Consider the following 22,453-nt stretch of genomic DNA (forward strand, 5'->3'; position numbering starts at 1 on the left):
AACTAGCTTTTGAATATGGAAGGAGAGCTGGTTCCAGGGAAGACAGCCAGAAGAGTAAATGAACATAGAAGATCAGATATCAAATGCCTCTTGGAGTGAAAGTAGGGCTCCTTGGCTGCTGCAGCTGGGGTGGCTTCTTTCATGTGATAACGAAGCTGAAGTCTTAGTGCTCTGGAGCTGAAATGGAGGAGGGGTCTTGCTGGCAGGGGAAGCTTCTAAAGGAGGGGATGATCAGGGTGCGCAGAGGGGTAGGGAGGAGGACAGGGTGGGGTGGGTGGCTGAGGGAGGTGTTCAGGAACCTGGGGGAGAGCAGTCCAGGAGTGTGTTGGGGGGAGTGGGAACTGTCATGCATTGTGCTGGGGCCCTGGGGCAGTGGGTCACAGCACAGTGATCTACACTGGTGCCTGCAGAAGACTCTGCACATGTTCTGCTGGGTCAGTGGTCCATGGTCAAGAAAGCTTGGGCATGCTGTCCTCTCCCTTGGAAGCTCACAATACTTATTAGCGGGTAAAGCCTTTGAAAACTGCAAAAAAGAAACCCTTTAACATTTGAACCCAGTTTCCACAGACATCTGACTAGGATAGCCTTTGTGCGTGTGTATCTGTGATCATCAGGGGAACTGGCCTTTGGAACACACGCCAAAGTTGTAGCTGTTGCAGACAGCGCTGCGGGGGCACCTTGGAGTGCCAGCCTCTTGTTTGTTCAGGTCAGTTTTACCGCAGGACACCCAGGAGGGGAGTGACCAGGCGGCGTTTGGAATACCTAGAGGTTTTCCCACATTGGCCAAAGTAAGGCCAATTTTGAGTATACCGATTTGAAATGTGTGGGGTTGTCCCTTTTTAAGAAAAGAGCCGTCATGCAGTTACACTTCAAAAGGAGGAAGGGATGGAGCTATGGTTTGCTGGGGGTAGAGCGGCCCCTCCCAAGGTGGGGGAAGGGCAGACTGGACCCTGAGCTAGCCCAGCACCTAGCCATTTGGCTGCTTCCTGGCTGGATGTGAATATGTGTTGTTAGGCTGGTTTCATTTCCAGGAAAACTGCTAAAGAGAAAGAGGGAGGTTCTCAGGGGATCTGTGGGTTGGGAGGGGCTGTGGTATGAAGCATGTGTCCTCTCCATGCTTACGTGCAGTTTTTTGACAGGGGAGGGGCTTGGAGTACATCTCAGAAGATCTCCAAGGGACCACCATCCTGTCCCACCCTATTTCAAACCACTGCCCTGGAACTGGGGCATGGCCCTGCTCTCTTGGCCTTGGAAGCCTCATGTTGGCGTTAGAAGTCCTAAAGTGCTTTCACTCTGTCCTGCCATCTGTCCACTCATCTCAGCTGTGTGCTGGACACTCTATGTACATTCTCTCCTTTTACTCTTGAAACAACCTTGTTTTTAGCTGTCCAGCTGAGCAGCTTCCAGGGAAGACCCATGGCCCTCCCCCTCCCCTGCATTCTGGGCTGTGAGGCAGGAGTGAGGCAGGAACGTGGAATCCCAGCTATGGCACTTTTTAGGCTGGGGCCCTTGGCCATATTATTTGACTTCTCTCTGTTCTAGTTTCTTCAGAAGTTGAGGATACTGTACCTGGGGTATTGTAAGGCTTAGATGAGTTAGTCCCTAGGTAAGTTTGTAGACTGCTGGGTGCACATGATATGTGCTGTGTATATTGTGCCAGCTGCTGCCACCAGCTGCTACTCCTGCCCCCACTACTGCTGCCCCTCCTCGTGCTGCCACCCTTCCTGCTACACCACCCCCTACTGCTGCTCCACCGCTAAGGAGTGGTGCTACCACTCCTGTTACCACTTATGCTCACATTCCTGCTGCTACCACCATTGATACAGCTACCACTTCTGCTGGTACCACTTCTGCTGCTGCCCCCCTACCACTGTTCCTCCTCCTCCTCACCCTTTCACTACTGCTGCAACTGACCCTTGAACAACTCAGGCTGGAACTGTGCAGGTCTACTTACGCATAGGTTTTTTGTTTTTTGTTTTCAATAAATCAGTACCGAGTGTATTTTCTCCTAAGATTTTCTGAATAACATTTTCTTTTGAGATTACGTTATTGTCAGACGACAGTATATAGCACATGCACACATATATCTTTATCACCTGTAGACGTTATCGGTAAGGCTTCTGGCTATTGGACTATTACTAGTGACATTTTGGGGAAGTCAGAAGTCATACATATATTTTCATCTGCTTGGGGGTGTTCGAGAGTCAGCTGTATGGCTTCTACTCCTGCTAGCACCACTGTTAGCACTGTCACTGTTTTTACCAGTGCTTGTACTACTACACTGCTGCTGCTTTTACCATGACAGCTATTTCTGTCCTGCTACACTGTTTGCTCTCCCCGGATTCTCCCTCCCTAAAGATGGGCTCACTCCAGGAAGCCACTTCTGCCCATCCCTGCCCTGGCAGGTGAGTGACCTCCCTTGGCCACGGTTCCCAGCTCTAGCAGAACTCTGATTTTGGAGGTATTTATGCATTTGTCTCTTTCAGCTAGATTTTCATTTCAAGGGCGGGGTCGTGTACTCAGTGCTGTCTTTTCCCCCCTTTTGACCTTATGTCAGGTTGCAGCTAAGGGGCAGACAGATTCAACCTGGGCTCTATCTCAGGACACAAAAGCAGGGGTTGACAGTCTTGGTTATTTTGGCCATAATGGAATGGAAGCTGCCACCTCTCCAGCCTGGGCTCAGCCGCCGTGTGGGTGAAACTTTGGCAATAAGGTCTGTGTTCAGTGGGTGGATTGGGGTTTGGTGGATTCTCACAGGGCTTTGCCTTTTCTGGAACCGTATTGTCAGGCTCATGAGTTTTCTATTTAGGGTCTAGGAGTAGTTCTAGGGATGTGAAGGGAAATTGTTTGGGGTGTAATCAATACTTACTGCATCCTACATGAACTTGAGCCCTGAGACCGTTCATGCCTGGGCTTGTGTCTGGGGCCTGGGGTCCAAACTCCTTGTCCCTCCACTGTTGAAGGCTGCATGGCCTCAGGGCACTGAGCAGGGCGGCCACCTGGGGGCACTGCGGTTACATCAGTCTCTCCGGCAACCCAGCTCCAGGACTGCTCCCTATCAGGACAGCTGTGCCAGCAGGGGCTGTTACCCCATTCTACAGATGGGAAAGAAGCTCCGAGTACCTTGGCTTCAGGCCACCCAGGAAGTAATGGAGCTGGGATTTTAAGCCATGCAGCTTCAGAGACCAAACTGACTACCCTGTCCTCTGGGGAGACCGTGGGAGCTAACAACCCTCTGCACAGTTTCCTAGTGTAGAGTTGTGGTTAAGTGCACTCTGGAGTCAGACACCAAGTTTGGATCCCAGCTCAGCAGTTCTCTACGACCACATAGTGTCTCAATTTCTGCATCTGAAAACCTAACCAATGGGTGCCTGCTTCACAGGGCTGCTGAGGGTTAAGCAAGCCGACATATGTGGAGAGCACACAGTGTTGGCTGCTGTCTCCCCTGCTTTTGTCTGCACTGGCATCCAGGGACGCTCTATGGGTCACAGCCGCTGATGCTCAACACTTGTGTTACCGGAATGAAGGCTCCACTGACACAGAGTGACCAGAACATAGGCCAGGCAGGGAGGTGGTGGTGTGCAGATGGCTACGACCACAGGATTAGTTCTGAGAGGGGTGCAGATGTGCAGGAAGGGGTGTGCAGCTGCATGTCAGGTAGGTCTGGGGAGAGGTGACAGGCACATTGTGGAGAGGTGGGCCAAGAGCAGAGGTGCAGAGTGGCTGGTGAAGAAGGGGCTGCCGCAGCCCCACTGCCTGGCTGCTTGACGGCCGGGAGGGGAGAACAATGTGGAGGATGGGTGGTGGGGAGGACAAGTCATTTGGAGAAGTGCCCAGCAGCTTGTTTTTAGATTAGAAGGTTGCAGATCTCAACTAGCAGCATGTTTCCTCAATGGGAACAGGTCTTTAACATTTTTAAAGTTTCTTATTGTGAGATATTGGTTCAAAAGTGTCTCGAGCATACCTTTTCAATTTAAAGAATACTAAACACCCTTATATCCAACACCCAGAAGGACAGTATTATGGGCCCTCTGTGTTCTTTCACAAACGCCGAGGAAACTCCTACCTTGGGATTGGAGTGGATCATTCCTTTCTTTTCTTTTTGTAGTTTCACCACCATATTGTATGTGTGTGTGTGGGGGGGGGGTGTTACTTACTCTGGAACTTTATATACATGAAATCATGCAGCTGGCTTTCCCTTCATTTGCTTAACATTGTTCTTGAGATTTACCTGTGTTGACACATGGTAATGGTTCATCCACTGTTGGGCAGACAAAGGAGGGGCCCAGTGGGACGTCCGGCAGGCTACTGGAACAGCGCCCCTTGGAGATGGAGGTGTGGGTCCTGCGTGGCCCATTCACCCGAGGGGAATGTGCTCTGGGCTAGGGGTGCCCGACCTGGTGCTGTGGTGCCGTCAGGCTGTGTGGTCATGAGGCACAGCTCCGCCATTGTCACCAGGGGAAGGGGTACAGTGAGTGTGCGGTGGCTGCACCTTGGTTCCAGCCGTAATCTGCCAGTTCATCTTTTGCTGGGGTGGCTGCACCAACGCTTCTCCCGGATACAGTCCTGGATCTATGTCTAACTTGTGCTCTTGGAGCTGTTTGACATTCTTGCTTGGAGGAGCACCAGCCCCTTCTGACGTAATTAGGGGGCTGAGGTCCAAGCTTTGTGATTCATCAGTGCCTTGGGCACTTGGCAATAGCTGGACTCTGTGGAGCCTTGTCAGAGGCCATCCCCCTGTTTGGGGAGGCCAGCCTGCAAGTGATAAATCCAAACAGGTTAATTAACCCTTCCCTCATTGGTTGTGAGGTTCCGTCCTAGGAGTATACCACAATGCATTGATATGTCCTATTGTTAACAGACCTACAGATTATTTCTAATTTTTCAATAATAAACAACATTCCTGTGAACATTCTGGAGCAGTGTTTTTTACCAGGATATTAACTTAGGAGGGGATTTATTTTACAGATAATACTATAGGTAATGAGAAGCTCTTTACTAACATGGTTGTATCAGTCTATACTGTGATTTACCATGTGGATGAGCATTCCTGTCTTTAATACCCTTTACTAGCCCTTAGTATTTGCTGACTTTTTAAATTGTTGCTAGTCTGGTGGGTATATTATGCTACCTGAAGTTTAATTTTCATATTCATGATTACTAATGAGGTTGAACGTCTTCATCCACATCTAGGCAATTTATCTTTCACAAATTGCCTGCTTTGTTATTTGGCTTGTCTTTTTGTTTTTGTTTCCCAAGATTTTATTTATTTGAGAGAGAGAGAGCATGAGCAGGGCGAGAGGCAGACAAAGAGGGAAAGGCAGGCTCCCTGCTGAGCCGGGTGTCCAACATGGGGTTCAACCCCAGGACCCTGGGACCATGACCTGAGCAGAAGGCAGAGCTTAACTGACTGATCCACCCAGGTCCCCTGGCTTGTCTTTTTCTTATTGATTTGTAGTTGTATACGTGCAGATCTATACATATACTTTTTTTTTTTTTAATACCAATCCTTTGTCCGGGTGTTGCAACTGTCTTCCCAGTTTGTGCTTTATCTTTTCATTCCGTAGTGTCTTTTGATTTTGGTTTGTAAAGTGCTGATTTTATTGTGACTATGAGAATTCTTTGAGATTGTTTGAAATCACATTTTTTTTCAGGCAGGATTTGCATTTGCTCCTGCCTGAAGCCCAGGGATCACTTCAAGCTCAGCCATGGAGCTTTCTCTGATTGAAAGTTTGAGCATTCCCACCTCTGCCCCAGTCTAAGAATTTGGACCACACACACCAGAGAAGAAGGAATTGTAATTCTCGGGGGAGTGCTTTTTGTTGTTTCAAACTATCCAGCACAGAGATCGTGATAGGCAAGACCCCTTACTGCCCCTCTCTGTGCAGTGGGCTTGTTTCTCCATCACTCTTGCCCTCTGAAGCCCCAGCTTCCATAGCGTGCCCTGATCTGGAGTCCCCACCTTTGGCAGGCTCTGGGCTTGACCCGTAGTCCCTCATTAAACCAGAAGGTCGAGGTCGCCAGGGTTCTGCAGAAGGCCCAGAATAGAAGCTGGTTTTATTTCTCAGACTTTATTTTTGGCCTCTGTGCAAGCTTCCCCCTGCCCCCAATCCCCGTATTGCTCAGCAATGATTTAAACATGTTTTTAAAGTGTATATAATATGGCATTTTAGTTTACTTCTGAAGATTGACCCGGGCATGTAGTCTTCCTGCTGCTGGAATAGAAGTGGCATTTTTATAGGAGATGTCCTTACAGAGCTACGTGGGCATGTGGCCACACTTTAGGGAGTCAAAGTTTTACCAGAGCTGAAGTAACAGGCTGTGAAGTGTCCTCCCCCTTCCTTGCAGGCAAAGTAGGTGGACCTGATCTCAGCCATAATGTAAGTGCGAGGGAGGGAGCGCAGGGGTAGGTGGAGTGGTAGGGGAGTCCTTCAGGTCCTACCCTCACTGCAGCCACAGCCCTTACGTCCCCTCCCCAGAAGGGCAGGAAGAGTGCAAACCTGAGAGGCCCCTAAGCAGCTCTGCTTCCTGCCAAAGGTCGGCACAAATGGTTTGTTATCATCCGCATCAGGGCTGACCCAACTTTTCTGAAGGCTCAGGTTCCTGCTTGAGTTAGGAGGTAGCTTAGGGGAGGGAAGAAGTTTTACACTGGGCAAAATTTGGACTAGATTTTGTGATCTAGGAAAGTCAAAGCTGAGATGGTTCTCTCCGGGGAGAGCAAGGGGACCTACAGCGGCAATGACCCTCACTGTTCATATATTTTGGACATTTGTTTCTGCAAACTGAACCCTCAGACATAGAAGTATTTATAAAATCTGTGTACAAGGACTGATTACCAAAGTTCTTAAAATTCTTTACCTGTGTACACTTGATAGTAGGAGAGAAGCCCCTGAACTGCCATGTCAGTAGCAAAAAGCAAATGGATACTTTTGTAATTATGTAGGGTAATATGGTGTTTGCCATATTCACAGATAACAATGTGAGGGAAAATTATGGCTGCATAATCCTCTGGAACAACAAGATGGAAGAGCTCCACAGAAGAAAAGGTGGAAGGCTGATTGGGCAGGAAATCCGTAAGATGAAGATGCTGCCCCCCGGACTTGGGAGAGCTCTCTGCAAACAGAGAGTGATCAGGGGAGCAGATAAGAGACACAGAGAGGCAGTTTACAAGACCCAAGTGGCTATAAAGATGCTTGTCTTCTAATCAAAGAGGTATGTTATTTAAGAGAGTAGCTTTATTTTTTGAAGATTTTAAGTAATCTCTACACCCAAAGTGGGGTCGAACTCCCAATCCTGCGATCGAGTTCATGCCCCACCCACTGAGCCAGTCAGGTACCCCCAAAGGTATAGTTTAGATCAGCAATGCTATTTGGCTTAGGATACTCATGTGGCAAAGCTTTATTAGCACGACACTGATCTGTGGTGGCAAGGCTGAGGGGTAGGGAACCAGCGCCCCGTGCTGCTATAGAGCCCTACAGGACTGCTGGACCAAACTGTACCCCTTCTACAGGCTTCTTCTGAGAAGATAATGTACAAAGAATTTACATGCTTAAGTGAGGATAAGCTGTGTTAAGCACCAATAATAGATTTGGTTTCCATCAAAGGGAGGTAAAACACATCACGGTTTAACCGCAACATGGATGAGAAGGCGTCTATTAAAAGTGATAGGAAATAATACAAGATGTCTACCTTTGTGGTAGAAAAACAAACCCCGGAGATAAGTTAGTTACATAATGTGATTCCACTTGGTATCTATACAATCACACTTTGTTCAAACACAGCATCGGCACGATTCATAGAACTGCCCTCCCACGCTGCTCCAGATGCTTACGTGGGCTTGGACGCTGAAGGCGCTGGTAAGAAGAAGAGTTGGGGCTGGTCAGAAGAACCAGCTCCCTGACCTCACCTGGAAGCCAGCCTGGCTCCTCCAACCACCACCAAGCTCAGAATCATGATGATTTCACACGAGCCCTGAGGAGTCCAGCCTGGGGCTCCCCTCCCTTCCGAGCCAAGAAGGTGAACAGAACTGGCTCTCCCTAGTCACAGATGGGAAGATGGGCCCAGATAAGGGAAGCTACACAGCTAACCTCCAGAGCAAGTGTCTGGACCTTCTGGCCGAGTGTTCTATTCTGCTGCCTCCACTAGAAAAGCCTAACAGGCAGCACTTCCCCAGCCCCTCTTTATCTGGGCTATAAACTGGTCTTCGTATTAAAACAAAACAAAAAAGTAAGCATTAAGTTTGGGGCAGGGGAAAAAATTCTAATCAATAGCACTCAGTAAATGCTGGCTGTTATATACCATTCTAAGGATTCTTGTTAGTTTCTTTCATCCAACACCCCTGTGGGGGTGGGTATTACCCCCATTTTACAGATGAGGAAACAGGCCCAGAAAGTTCAGCAACACAATATCACACAGCCAGTAAGAGCCAGAGCCAGGGTTGTCATGAAGCAACCTGGCTTGGGAGTCTCCATAGAGGATCAAGATCCTAAAGACCAAAAAGATGGAGCAGGCCAGAGCCCAGGAACCCCCACACAGGGTCAAGGCACAGGGTCAAGGCCTTGTCACACATGCTCAGTAGGCTTGAGATTATGGTTTATTTATTTTATTCACCCTCTCTGGCCTTCCTGGAGCTTCTGGGCTTGGCCTGGCTTAGGCCCATGGAAATGCCAACCCCTAGGACCAGGGCGACAGCCACCAGCAGGAGGACCACCCAGGGGAGAGGCCCCTGGTTGGCATTCCTGGAGGAGCCTGCAGGAGAGAGGGGGTTTGAGGGCTTGCAAGGCAGAGTGGGGCCTCTCCAGCAGTCTCTGTGCCGCTGGACCTTGGTGGTCACACCCGCAGAGCTGCCGCTGCCCTGCCGCAGATAGGGCGGGCTGCATCTCTTCGCTTAGTTCCCTGCTGACTGCTGTTATACCACCTCTGGTCTGCGCTATGGCTGAGTGTCCCCTGGCAGCACACAGCCCTGGCACCTGTGGGCCATGGTAGAGGCTCCTGCCTGTAGGAACCCTCAAGGCTCACTGGGTCTGGAGAGCTCACGAGGTTCTGGGGCCTTATAGCGATGCCACAGGGAGCATAGGGTTGTCGTGGCCCTGTGCATCTGGGGCTAGTCTGCAGCCCCTGGTTTCCCAGAAGCCGGGAACAGGCCTGCAGACATAGGAACGAAGACCCTGTCCAGGGTCCTTTCCCTAGACTCACTTGCAGGCCCCAAGCAGCACATCATGGAGCAGGTCTCCAGACCTGAGCAGGAGCAGGCTGAGGGGCTGCAGAAGTAAACCTGGTGGGAAGAGAAGCTCAGGGCACGGGGCTGGCTGTGACCCACTGGAGGAAGCACCAGGGCAGGGACCCAGGACCTAGGCCAAGTCCAGCCAAGCAGGCAGGTTGAGGCCTGGCTACGTGGACCAGTGTGAAGACTGCAGCCCCTCCTGCTGAGGCTCAGACCCAACCGGTGTTGCCTCACCACGTGGAACCTGCTTTCCTCCTTCCTGATGGCTCGGGTCTGCAGAAGAGTTCCTGGCAGGCAGCAGCACTGCGCATGGTGGAGCCCCAGCCTTTTTGTGTGCTCCCCCAGTGCTCACCTAACTGCAGAGCCCCCCACCAATCCCAGGAGTTCTGGCCTCTCAGGAGGCGGGACTTCACAGGGCTGCAGGGACACATGGAGCGGAGAACAGGGGACAGGTTACCCCTGCTTCCAGAAACAAGGCCAGGGGCAGCTCCCCGAAGGGGCAGAAGCAGGAGGAGTGGGTGGGGCTGACTCAGCCCCTGGAGGCCCAGCCAACAGATGTGCCTCTGTCCAGCAAGTGGGGGGTCTGCGGGCTCCAGGAGAGCCCGGTAGAGAGAGAGAGAGAGAGTTAAGCCCCCCTACCAGTGCTAACCCGTGAAGCCTGCCCACATCTGGTATAATAACGTGCAGCTATATCAGAGTACAGGGGTCTGTGTGTAGTAATAGGAGAGAGAGGTACTGCTCAGGGGAACAAGTTATAGGGTAGCTGGTGCCTGTTTGTGTGTTCTGTAGAAAATCTAAATATATACCCTAAGTTTGTTTACCCACCAGAGAAGCTGCTGGATTAAACATTTTCAGAAGAGATTTACGTCAAACACGCTGTTTCTAGAGTCAGAAGCAAAGTCACTCTAGAGCACTGTGGCCAGGATTCAGATTTAGGGTTGGTGGCATCCACTTTCCTTCCTCCTTCTCAATGCTTTACGGGTTGCTTCTGGGCTGAGCATCCCCCACGAAGCCCCATCTGGGGAGCTGGGTCAGCTACAGGTCTCAGAATGCTGGAGAGCTTTGGGAACCGGCTGACACGGAACAGATGGGGAATAGGCAGGAAGAGGCACACGGGGTTTCTTCCGTCTCCTGAGGGTCCTCTGGGAACCAGGGTCTGGGAGGGCGAAGGTGGTCACAGTGAAGCACTGGCAGTGGGAGGAGAAGGACACCTCTGCCCTGTCCAGGGGTACCACTTGGGTCCTGTAGCTGTTCCTGTCAAAAGGACACCTGGGAAAGAAAGTGGCCAAGTAGGCAGCAGGGGGATCGGGGAGGTAGGCGGAGTGACACCCTGGGGCAGCAGAAACATCCCCTGCCACTCATCTGTCTGATAGGACGGGCCACTGAGGCTGCTGGAAGGGGCAGGCACCGGCAGAGGCCCAGCACTGGTGCAGCAGCAGGACCAGACTGGGGTCTGTGCTCTCAGGAGCCGGACTCCCACAGGGACAGGCTTGCAGGGCAGCCTAATGTTGGGGTAGTCCCTCTCCTCTTAGTAGGAGCAGAAAGTCTCCTCTGCAGGGCGAGGGGCCTATAAACCTCCGTGGGCTGAGTGTGGGGGAGCAGGGCCAGCACAGAAGGCCTAGGGACCCCGTACCCTTGGTGATTGGAGCTGGAGCCACAGGGGCCGGATGGTGACACGGGGGCTGGTGGGGGCCGTGGAGAGATGGACACCTGGAGCAGCAGGAAGCCACTGGCATTGAAGATGCAGCACAGGTGAAGCCTGAGGTCAAGGGCCAGAGTATGCAGGGGTGGGGCGGGGGGAGGACGAGACCCAGCATCAGGATCTCTGCTTGGCAAGCTGGACACCCGCTCCATGGATGCAACGAACAGGGCCTGGTCTGGCACCACTGAGCCCACGCTACGGGACCCCACACCCCTGCCCCTGTCGTGGCCCAGGACAGCTCAGGCTGGTCAGACCGCGCCCTGTGGTGCCACCGTCCTGGCAGTGGTGGGTGGCAGCCATGGGGACTGGGGTTGCCTGCTAGCCTACGTGATGCCACACACTCTCAAGTGCAGGGCCACGCCCAGCACACCGTGTTCTGCTTGGGAAGCTGACCTCACGCTATCCCCGTCGCCCTTTACCTCTGGCTCCTAAGCGCTCTCCCTTTACCTGAGAGGCGGTCCATGGGGAAGACGCCCTGCAGCTAGAGACTGGGCCTGGCATGCACCTGAAGGCCTGGTCCGAGGAGCTGTCCGCTTACCCCTGCCAGCTACAGCAGGTGTCCCGTCACGCTCCTCCCCTGGGCAGCCCTGGAGCCGAGTTCAGTTTTGGCTAGCTCCCCCAGCTCATAAATCCCAGGGTCTACAGGGCTGCAGGTGCATCCTTCCCACCCCTGGCCCGTAGGTACTTAGGATTTTAAAGCAAAAGACATCTGGGCCGGCACACGGGCAACCCTCCTGGCCCTCGTGGCAGGTAGGTGGGGAGAAAGACACCTTGGCACCCAGCTGGGGTCACACAGGACATTTTTCGTACAGAAGTATTAGGTCTACCTGACAGGGTGAGCAGCTAAGAGTTGGTGCTGGGGCCCCTGTACTCCAAAGGCAGGTGGGACAAGCACAGGTGCCCTTGGGGCACCCCCCGTGGCATCCTAGGTACCGGGGTGCTCCTGCCACCACAGTCTGCAGGTCCCAGGGGCCCCTTTCCACCAGAGGCCCTCCCTCAGCTCCTGCTTCCAGCACAGCCCCAGAGAGCTTCCGCCCAGGTATCTCCTGCCTCATCTGTGGCTTCGTGACCTCTGAAAGGAAGAGGCAGCTACAACCACACTCACAGCCTCCGCTGTCTCCATGGGCCTTGAGGGGGATGCTTGCGGCTTAGTTTCCGAGCATGGTTCTTGGAGGGACAAAGGCAAATGGTCCTGAGGACCCCAGCTTACTCGCCCACTGTGGTAGCTTCTGCCTGCCAGGTGTGGGCAGACTCCCCCCCCCCCCCCATCAGACCTGAGGCAGGGCCATTCCCCCTGTCTGGTAGGGGAGGCCAGGGAAGTGCCCAAGGGCTCTCTTGAGACCACACAGCAGCTAACAGAGTTGGGACCCCAGCTCAGATGGCTCCAAAACCTGTCCTAAACTCACCTGCGCCCCCTTCACACCCAGGCCCACAGCGTGGCCTGTTCTCAGCAGGCTCTCCCCTCACAGAAGGTGCCATCCTGCATGACGGAGCCCTGTGGCCCATTCGGACGTCAAGGTCAGACACCAGCTGGTTCCCAAGGACAAGCTGGTTGCCGGCCACCTGGGGGGGATGACAGCTGGGTGAGGCCCTCCCAGGGGGAGGTCCTGGGTGCCAGCCCGTGGCCACCCCCTCCTACCTGGACTGTGGCCCACAGTGGGTGAGCAGGAAGTGGAAGAACACGAAAGACCCCAGCTCCAGTCTGGGAGCAGCTGGAGGGGGTGTAGAGCATGTGGATATGGGCCAGCGTGATCCCGTGTGCCAAGGCTGTTTCTTGGGGTACCGCCAGGACAAAGTGGCCACTTTGTCCTGCTCAAACTGTCCGGTGAAGCACTGAACAGTTGCTGGGACAAAGGCATATCAAAGAGGCCTATCAGGCGCTCGGGGTTAGTGTTCGTGCAGCCCAGACACGGGGGGCAGGCTGGGCCACCGTACTGAAGTGCCCTGGGACTTCGGAGATCTGGGTTCTCTTCCTTGCTCATTGTGCCGGTGTTGGCTCTAGTGACCCCTCGATGGACCAGGTTTTCTCCTCATGACAACAAAAATGAACTAAAGAAGTAGGATTTTATCTGTAAACTGGACTGTTCCAGGGGCCTTGGGCTGGCCCAGTTGGAAGAGCGTGAGACTCTTGGTCTTGGGGTCATGAGTTCGAGCCCCAGGTTGGGTGTAGAGATTAGTAAGACAGAACAAAACAAACCTTAAAAAACCAAACAAACCAACAACTGTGATGCTGTAGACTGAAGATAGAGGACTGCATGTAAAGACAGATTTGTTTCTGGTTCCGGGCCGTCCAGCTCCTCTGGACCCCATCCAGAGGTCCCCTTTGCAGCCATTTTGGGGCTCAGGCTCTCCTAAAAGCAGGTGTGAGGGACACAGCTCTGGCGCGAGGGGAGGGGCTGGGGGAAGCCCTGTACCCTTCAGGATTCAGGTGTGGAGAGCTATTCCTATGTTGCCATAGTAACGGGGAACCCCTCCGCTGTTGTCATAGCAGCAACCAGCCTGCTGACAGGCTTCCTTGGAACCTCTCCTTACTCTGCAGGGGAAGTGCCTGGAGGCCACCCGACACTGGTCCTGCATTGGAGGCCGACCTGGGGAAGGGACTGAAGGGGGAGGACATAGGAAATGGCCACGCAGGCCACGGACATGGAGGGAGTTGGCTTCCTCAGCCCGGTCAAGGGCGAAGGGGTCACTCGCCGTTCCAGAAAGCCCAGACGCAGTATGTACTCACAGAGGAGGCCTATGTACCTGCGTGGGGTAGCTTGTCAACCCCCTGCGTTCCAGGGTGCCCCACTGGGGTTGAGCCTGGGTGGGATTGGGTGGTGGGTCCAGGTCCGAGGGTCAGCAAGGCAGGGGCTGAGCAGACAAAGCCGTGCCCTGGGGTGGGGTGGAGGGGCTGGGCACGAGGGGTGGAAAGGGAGAAGCCCATGCCTATGGCGCCAGGCAGGGGGCCAGAGTCCAGGCGTGGCCAGGTTTAGGACAAATCAGAGTGACTTCTTGTGTTCCAGCAACATGGCCATTGGGCAGGACCACTTCGACGAACACCCTCAGGTGGAAGTGCCTGTCCTGTAGGGAAGAGGGGGACCCAGGAGAGCAACTAGGGGAGTCCACCCAGCATTCCAGGCAGAGGCAACAGCAGCAAGAGACCAGCTGGGGGTCAGGCCGAGAACTGGGATTGTGGGCTGGTCCTGGGAAGTACCTGCACCCAGGATTCAGCAACCACCCCTCCCCCGGCCCCTCCCCCACCCGCAACCTTCCAGCCCAAAGGCAGGTGTGAGGAGAGCAGCAATCAGCTGTGAGCTCCCTCTGCAGCCTGACACTGTGCCTGGGCAAACGGGCTCCCAGCTGTGGAGCTGTGGGCTGCCCCCTCCACCCTCGCCGGGCATAAGCCATCCCCACCTCTTGCAGCACGGGAGGCAGAGAAACAGCAGGTCCCAGGGGCTTGGCAGTGACCCAGTGGTAGCAGGCAGAGCAGTTGCTTACTTCACGTTGGTTCCCAAGTTCATCTGGGGCTGGGGAGAGACAGATGGCAGGGAAGCTTCAGGAGCTTTAAGGGTGAAGCCAGAGGCTATGAGATCCGCTGAGAAACCCCACTCGGGAGCAGGCAACGCCGGCTTCAGCCTTAGCTTGGCTCCTGGTTTCCTGTGTGTCCTTGGGCAAGCCCCTTCCCCTCCGGGCCTGTTTCTACATCTGTAAGAGAACAGCTTGGGCTGGTCTTAGGATCTTTCCAGCTACGGTGCCTCAGGAACAACACACAATAGGAATCAGGAATGGAAAATAGTGGAGAGAAAAGGTTAGTCGGGGCTCAGGCACAGGGCTGGGTTCTCGTGAACTGGGCTATCCTCATCCTGGATGAGCCTGCCAAGCACGAGCATGAGCTTTCCTGGATGTGTGTGATGTGGGATTTTGTGACCCATCTGCCAGGCTAACTGGTTGCTGCAGTCACTGGGCTGGGTGCTCACCCACCATCTCAGCGCAGAGCCCTGGGGCCTCTCTGGGTGCAGGCATCCCCCTGGGCTTGGCAAGGTTGGGGTCATTTTCCCCATCTTACAGATAAGGAAACAGGGGTTCAGAGAGGTCAGGTCAGTTGTTCAAGAACACAAACCTTTAAGAAGCTGCAGATTCAAATTCTCCCTTTGAAGCCCGCCCCCTTTTCTCCATAGTAGGCCATGCCCGCCAGGGCCCTGCCACCCAGCTGGTCTGACGTCAGCTGAGCACGGTTACAGGTGCAGAGCCTGGGGCCTACTGAATCAAGGCCTGCATTGCAGTAAGGTGGCCGGTGCACACTTACCTGGGTGGCCAGGGAAACTGAGGCTGGCAACTCCCCTTCCTCTCTCCCCTTCCCTAGCATAGGGAGAAGTGGGGGCTGAGAAGCCTCTCTTCTTGTTCCTGTTGCAGGGGAAGGATCCCAGCTCCCCACTGCCGGCCAGGGAAGTGGGGGCCAGGCTTCAGCTATACTCATCTACCACCTTGGAGCAGATAGCGGCCGTCAGCAACAGCACCGCACAGCAATTCCAGGCTGTGGCTGAGGCTCCTGCCATCAGATATCCCACGGCAACCATGATAGTCCCCACCCACTCACCACCAGTGAGGCCCAGGACTTACAAGGGGGAGATGGCCAGTGGAAACTTTAGGGCCAGAGGGGGCCCACCTGAGGAGCCCTGCCTGGCCTGCAGCGGCTCCTGATGAAATTCCTGCCCTGAAGGCCAGGGAAGGCACCCTCCTAGTCAGGGTCTCTGATGGGCTGCCCCAAAAGCTGCCCCTCACCCTGACTTCCTGCTTTCCAGCTGGGGCTTGATGCCACTCAGTCGAGTGATCCTGGCTGGGAGGTGGAGAGGACAGAGGCTTCTAGTACAGGGGAGGCTGCAGGTAGGTGGAAGGGCTGGTTCCAAGTCCTTCATCATCCCCTCCCTGCCCAGGCTGGCTCTCAAGGTCCTCCTGCCTGCATTGGGGCCTGCAGGCCACCAGAAGCTGCAGGGACTGTGGGGGTGGGCAGCAGGCCTGGTTAGGTCACTAACTGGGTTTTGGGGGCATCTGTGCAGGCCCCAGAGGCCGTGATGCTGTCCCTGCCCTGAGAGCAGGCAGATGGATGGGGGCAACAGGCTGGTAAACAGACTGTAGCCCCTCGTGGGGCTCTCCTGACAATCAGGACGATTGACAGGATGTGGCTGTTACTAATGGAAAATAACGATGGACGATAAACATAACGTGGCCTCCTGGATGGGATCCTGGAGCAGAACCAGACCGTAGGTAAAAGCTTAGGAAGCAGACTTAGGTTAATACCAGTGAATCAACAGTGGTTCCTTAACTATAATAAACACACTCCCTGAGTGTGAGGGTCACCATATGGGACCCTGGGTGCAGTGCACATGGGACCTCTGTGCTTAAATCTGGAACAGTTTTGAGAAAAAAGTCTATTAACCACAAGAAGGCTGGCTCACAGGTGACAATGCCTCACTCAAGGCCTCATTACCACTATCCTCATTTTGGTGGGGTGCCTTCCCCGGGCCTGGCAGAGTCGGCTCTGCCAAAGCCAGTAAACCCCACTGAGCGTGAGTCGCAGTAGGGCAGCATGTAGCTTGGTCGTTAAGAGTCTGAAGATCTGGGCAGCCCTGGTGGCACAGCGGTTTAGTACCGCCTGCAGTCTAGGGCATGATCCTGGGGTCACTGGATCAAGTCCCACATCGGGCTCCCTGCATGGAGCCTGCTTCTCCCTCTGCCTGTGTCTCTGCTTCTCTCTCTCTGTCTCTATGAATAAATAAATAAAATTAAAAAAAAAAAAGAGTCTGAAGATCTACACGTGGCCAACAGACACATGAGAACATACTCCACATCACTCGGCAGCAGGGAAACACAAATCAAAACCACAATGAGATCCCACCTCACACCCATCAGAATGGCTACAATTAATAAGTCAGGAAATGACGGATGTTGGCGAGGATGAGGAGAAAGGGGAACCCTCCTGCACTGTTGGTGGGAATGTGAACTGGGGCAGCCACTCTGGAAAACTGTGTGGAGGTTCCTCAAGAAGTTCCTTATGACCCAGCAATTGCACTGCTGGCAATTTACCCCAAAGATACAAATGTATTGATCTGAAGGGGCACCTGCACCCCAAAGTTTCTAGCAGCAATGTCCACAATAGCCAAACTGTGGAAAGAGCCCAGATGTCCATCGACAGATGAATGGATAAAGGAGATGTGGTAGATATATACACAGTGGAATATTATAACTCATCAAAAAAAAAAAAGAAATTTTTCCATTTGCAATGACGTAGATGGAGCTGGAGGGTATTATGCTAAGCGGAATAAGTCAATCAAAGAAAGACAATTATCATGAGATCTCACTCATACGTGGAATTTAAGAAACAAAACAGATCACTAAGGGAAGAGAGAAAAGATGAAATCAGAGAGGGAGATAAACCATAAGAGACTCTTAATTATAGGAAACAAACTGAGGGCTGCTGGAGGGAGAGGGGTGGGGGGATGGGGTCACTGGGTGATGGGCGTGAGGGAAGGCAGGTGATGTAGTTAGTGAGCACTGGGTGTTATATAAGACTGATGAGGGATGCCTGGGTGGCTCAGTGGTTGAGAGTCTGCCTTTGGCACAGGTTGTGATCCTGGGTCCTGGGATCGAGTCCCACATTGGACTCCCCGCAGGGAGCCTGCTTCTCCCTCTGCCTGTGCCTCTGCCTCTCTCTCTGTGTCTCGCATGAATAAATAAAATATTAAAAAAAAAAAAGGCTGATGAGTCCCTGACCTCTACCTTTGAAAATACATTATATGTTAGTTAATTGAATTTAAAATTTAAAAAAAGATAAAAAGTGTATTTCTGACCTCAAATATCTAAGATAATCACTAAGTATTAAAATAAGGGCTTTACCTCTGTCCAGTTCTGCTATAAGACTCTTACTATAAAGAAATATGAATATTGGAAAAAAAAAAAAGTCTGGCTCCAATCGAGCCCCTACCTCCTTCTAGCCTTGGCTGGGGCACATCCATTTCTGGGATCATCTTCCTGCTTGTGAACTGGGGATGAGAATGCTTGCCTCATAGTGTGGACAGAAGGACGGGCAGTGACCAAGATTGGGTGTGACAAATTCTACATGATCGCGATTTAGTGCTTGAACTTCATTGTGATTAGACCTGAAGAGGGGGAAGCTTGGAGGATCGCCCTGGGTACAGAGCAAGCGAGGCACAGACTGGGATGGTGGTGGTGGAAGTCAGACGTGTAGGAGGCACAGGGGTGGTGGTGGGAGTACTTTGTTGAGGCAGAAGGGAATTTGGGGTGAAAAGGGCATAGGGCTGCAAACAGTGGATTTCAGGCTCATTGGGGTCCCCAGAGGGGTAAGGGCTGTTGAGGTGGGTTTTTCCTGAAGGACAGTGGAAGGCTTTAAACTTTTTATTTTGAAATCATTTCAGACTTACCAAAAACATTTTCCATATACCCTTCACTCAGGTCCTTCAAATATTGTTAAAAACAGGACAAGAGGCCCCTAATGGAGTCACTTATGCTAAGCCCCATGTCAATAAAACAATTAGTTTTGGCTCTCCCAGAAATGGAAGCTTAAACCAGTCAAAAAAAAAAAAAAAAAAAAAAAAAAAGGAATCCCCTGATTAGTACTGGCTAGTAATCTGCTGCCCAACAGACCACTGCCATCCCCTAAAGGAAAGTGACCTTGCAATTAGCCGACTAGTGGAAGTCTTTTGGGGCAGCTCCTCAGGGCTGCCTGACTCATGAATGGCTGCATAAAGCCAACAGGACGTTTAAACTTTACTCAACTGAATTTTGTTTTTTAACAGTGTCTTTTTATGTTTGTTTTAGTTCTTTTGCTTTCCATATGTATAGAGACACCCACATCCACACTTTCTTCCGTGACATTTGAGAGCTGTCTGTAGATGGCTCTCCTCTTACCCTGAACACTGCAGTGTGGCACTTCCTAAAATATAAGTAAAATGATCAAAACCAGGAAATCCACATTGGTAGAACACAAATGTCTAATTTACAAACCGTATTCAATTTACCAACTGGCCTAGTCATGACTCTTACAGCAAAGGAGAAAGCTTTTTTCCTAGACCAGGATCCAACGTGAGGCCAAGATCACGCTTCCTTACCCTCCTCCAGCCTGGGACCATCCCTCTGTCATTCTTTGTTCTTCATACCCTTGATGTCTTGAGGAGTCCAGTCACTTTACAGAATGGCCCTTGCATGGGTTTATTTGGTGTTTCCTCCTGATTAGACTCAGGCTATGCATTCTTGGCAGCCGTATGAGTTTGCTAGGGCTGCTGTAACAGAATAGCATAGGCACACGGGGGGCTTCAACGATCGAAACATTTTCTCACAGTTCTAGCGGCTGGAAGTCCAAGATCAAGGTGTCAGCAGGTTTGGTTTCCTCTGCAGTCACTCTCCTCGACTTGCAGAGGGCCTCTCCTCCCCTGTCCTCACGTGGTCTTTCCGCTGTGTGCACACATCCCTCGCGTCTCTGTGAGACCCCATTTCTTTTCCTTATAACAACACTGGTCAGATCGGATTACAGCCTATCCTCACAGGCTCACCTCTTAAGGCCCTGCCTCCAAGTACGGCCCCATTTTCGGGTGCTGGGGGTTAGGGCTTCCACATATGAGTGGGGGGGGTCACAGTTGTGCCCTTCACGGGCAGGAATAGCCCGGAAGGGACGCTGTGTCCTTCTCAGGACATTCTCTCAGCAGGCTCACCGTACTGGTTTGTCCTATTAGTGCGGAGATAAGTTTGAATGCTTGGGTAACATGGGGTCTGCTGGGTGCCTCCGCTGTACCATTACTGTTTCTCTTTGCACGTGGGAAGTACCTGATAGGGAGACCCTCCGAGACCCCTGTGTGCGACCATCCTGCTCCTCAGCAGACATTCACCCAGGTGTGGTGGTTTCCCGGCTCTATCATCCCTTCCCCCTGTGCCTGTGTCCTGCTGTAGCCCAGAGCTCTTGCTGAGGGCAGCGGTGGGAGTTTCAGGCGGCGGAGAGAGCCCCAGCCAGAGGAGCTGAGAACCTGGATTCTATTCTGCTGCTCAGGAGTGAAAGGACCTTCTGCCATCTGTAACGTAGGAATGGGAATGATTATGGTGGGGATGAAATTAGATACACAGAAAGCTCCATGTGCGTGAGGGCAGCGTGTCTCCTAAGGGCCTGGAAAGGCAAGAAAAAAACAAGGGAACTTCCTAATGGGTAAGGGCAGAAGGATGTTTTTATATTTTGGTTTTTTTTTAAAGATTTTATTTATTTATTCATGAGAGACATAGAGAGAGGCAGAGACACAGGCAGAGGGAGAAGCAGGCTCCCTGTGGGGAGCCCGATGTGGGACTCGATCCCAGGACCCCAGGATCATGCCCTGAGGTGAAGGCAGACGCTCAACCACTGAGCCTCCCAGGTGCCCCCAGAAGGATGCCTTTGAGAAAAGTTGTGCCAAACTGTCCTGGAAGGTGGGGAGGGGGAGCCCTGAACACTTGGTTAGGATTCCGATTCTTGCCCTAGCTCACCGGCACTAGAGCTCATCAGCGGGAGAAGGATGCCAGCTCCTCGGCTCACCCCACCAGATGCTTATGACATCACACATGGTTTAACCAGCGGTCCAGGGAATGGTCCCCAAGGGAACACATCCCCCAGCTTCCTTGGAAAAATCACCCACTCACTGACTCGATTTTCTCATCTGTGTAACGGCGGGGGCCAGGAACAGTGCCTGCCTTGTAGGCTTGCTGTGAAGATGAAGTAAGAAGACCCACGGAGGGCAGCTGCATCGCTGGCGTACAAGAGCAATACAAGCCACCACTGTTTTGATTGCTGAGGAAAGAAGGTCAGATCAGAGTGACCTCACTTGGGATCTTGGCTTCCCACTTGGTCTCTTTCTAAACCTGTTTGTCTATCTCTTAGCTTTTTACATTTCTTTTTTTCTTGTTTTTAAAGTGGGGCTTCAATTTCTTTCTGTAGGATGGAATTAGGAACAAGATCAACTTGTGGGTGCCGAGAGCCTGAAGGGCTCCCTGAGTGAGTCCCCATTCTGCCTGCTTGTGAGAGCCAGGGACAGAGAGAGGGTGCCCCAGGGAGGAGGACTGGGCCTCTTCCGGCTGGAAAGACAAGGGTGGTTATGAGGTTTATATGAGCTTATCAGGCAAAGTGCTTAGCTAGCTACCTGGCACACAGTAAGCACCCCATAAATGTGAGATGTGAGATACTGCTACGTGTACTGGGGTGAGTGGTGTGGCCCTCAGAGGGTATGTCCACACTGTAACCCCTGGAGACTGGGAAAATGACATTGTTTGGAAAAAAGGGGCTTTGCAGATAAAATTGAGTTAAGGATCTCCGTGAGATCGTCATGGATTTGTTGGTAGGGCCTTAATCCAGTGGCCAGTGCCCTTAGGAGAGACACATGGGGAGAAGACCATATGAAGTGGAGGCAGAGCCTGCAGGGATGTAGCGCCAAGGGAAGGAGCCCTGGGGGGTACCAGAGTTGAAGGAGGCAAGGGAAGAGCCTTACCTTGGGACCTTAGTGGGAATGGTCCTGCTGAGTCCTACATGCCAGACTTCGGGCCTTCAGAATGAAGGAACAGCACAGTTCTGTTGTTTTCAGCCATCAGGCCAGTGGTATTTTGCTATGGCAGCCCTAGGGTGCTAATCCACGAAGGCAGCTTTTACAGGGACTGACAGGCATATGTATGGGCCTGAGAGAATCAACAATAACAGGAAGTTCTTGTGTGGTGCCCACCATGGGGGAGAACAGTCAGAGTGAGTGGCATTAGGACACAGGCAAGGACGCATCCAGAACGGGTCACCCTATGTCTACCCGCCAATACTAGAGATTCATTCTGTTTAGCGGACATTCACTGGGGCCCCTGCACACATCAGGCCCTCTGCTTGGCTTTAGTGAGGAGCTGATGAAATAGGAACAGTCTCTGTCCTCAAGTCGTGAGGGTGGAGCAGCTGAGTGAGAAAGTCAGCACAGAGGGCAACAAGGCAGTATAGAAAGTGAGGCAGGGATGCGGGAGCGAGGAATGGGAGGTAGGGTCTGAGGGGATCAGCAAAGGCTTCCCAGAGGAGGTGACCTCTGGGCGGGGTTTTAAAAGGGTGAATAGGAGTTCAAAAGGCTAAGGGACAAACTAGTACTTGTTGTGCCCAAGATTGTGAATCCGAGAAACCACCGAGAAGCCGACACCGATGCAAACACACGAGGGTTTATTTACAAGCTCGGGCTTGGGTCCAGGTGCACCCGACACAGCGGAGCAGGGACCTGGACCCCGAGGTGGGTTACAGCAGGGTTTTTATGGGCTGGTCTAGGGGATTTTCAGAAGGGATGGAAGAATTTCTTAAGCGCTGTTTTCATTCCAATACGGGACTTTCAGTCTCTGTCAAGGGCGTTCTGTGGTTTTTCCTGTAAAGTTCAGCTCTTATTCACAGGGGCCTGAGATGGCTGTACTTGTGCTAACACTGAACTTAAGGTGGAATGGCCTTGATTTTCTCGGCCTCCACAGTATTCTCAAGCTGGGAGCAAACAGTATAAGAAGAGCCC

At 52.5% G+C, this 22,453-nt stretch overlaps 1 protein-coding gene across 1 annotated transcript; it reads right to left on the reverse strand.

Annotated features, from left to right (window-relative positions):
• Nucleotides 1-7,058: 7,058 nt before the first annotated feature.
• ZP1 (zona pellucida glycoprotein 1) lies at nucleotides 7,059-14,891 on the reverse strand. The gene is given in 16 exon segments (XM_038564502.1): nucleotides 7,059-8,884; nucleotides 8,887-9,194; nucleotides 10,263-10,492; nucleotides 10,553-10,682; nucleotides 10,685-10,798; nucleotides 10,879-10,986; nucleotides 12,396-12,431; nucleotides 12,434-12,504; nucleotides 12,571-12,624; nucleotides 12,626-12,734; nucleotides 13,379-13,614; nucleotides 13,693-13,736; nucleotides 13,738-13,845; nucleotides 13,848-14,072; nucleotides 14,241-14,434; nucleotides 14,885-14,891. Coding segments are annotated over 16 exon segments (2,256 nt in total). The 3' UTR covers nucleotides 7,059-8,602.
• Nucleotides 14,892-22,453: the final 7,562 nt, after the last annotated feature.

The sequence above is a fragment of the Canis lupus genome, chromosome 18 (genome assembly GCF_011100685.1).
Source record: "Canis lupus familiaris isolate Mischka breed German Shepherd chromosome 18, alternate assembly UU_Cfam_GSD_1.0, whole genome shotgun sequence".
NCBI classification, from domain to species: domain Eukaryota; kingdom Metazoa; phylum Chordata; class Mammalia; order Carnivora; family Canidae; genus Canis; species Canis lupus.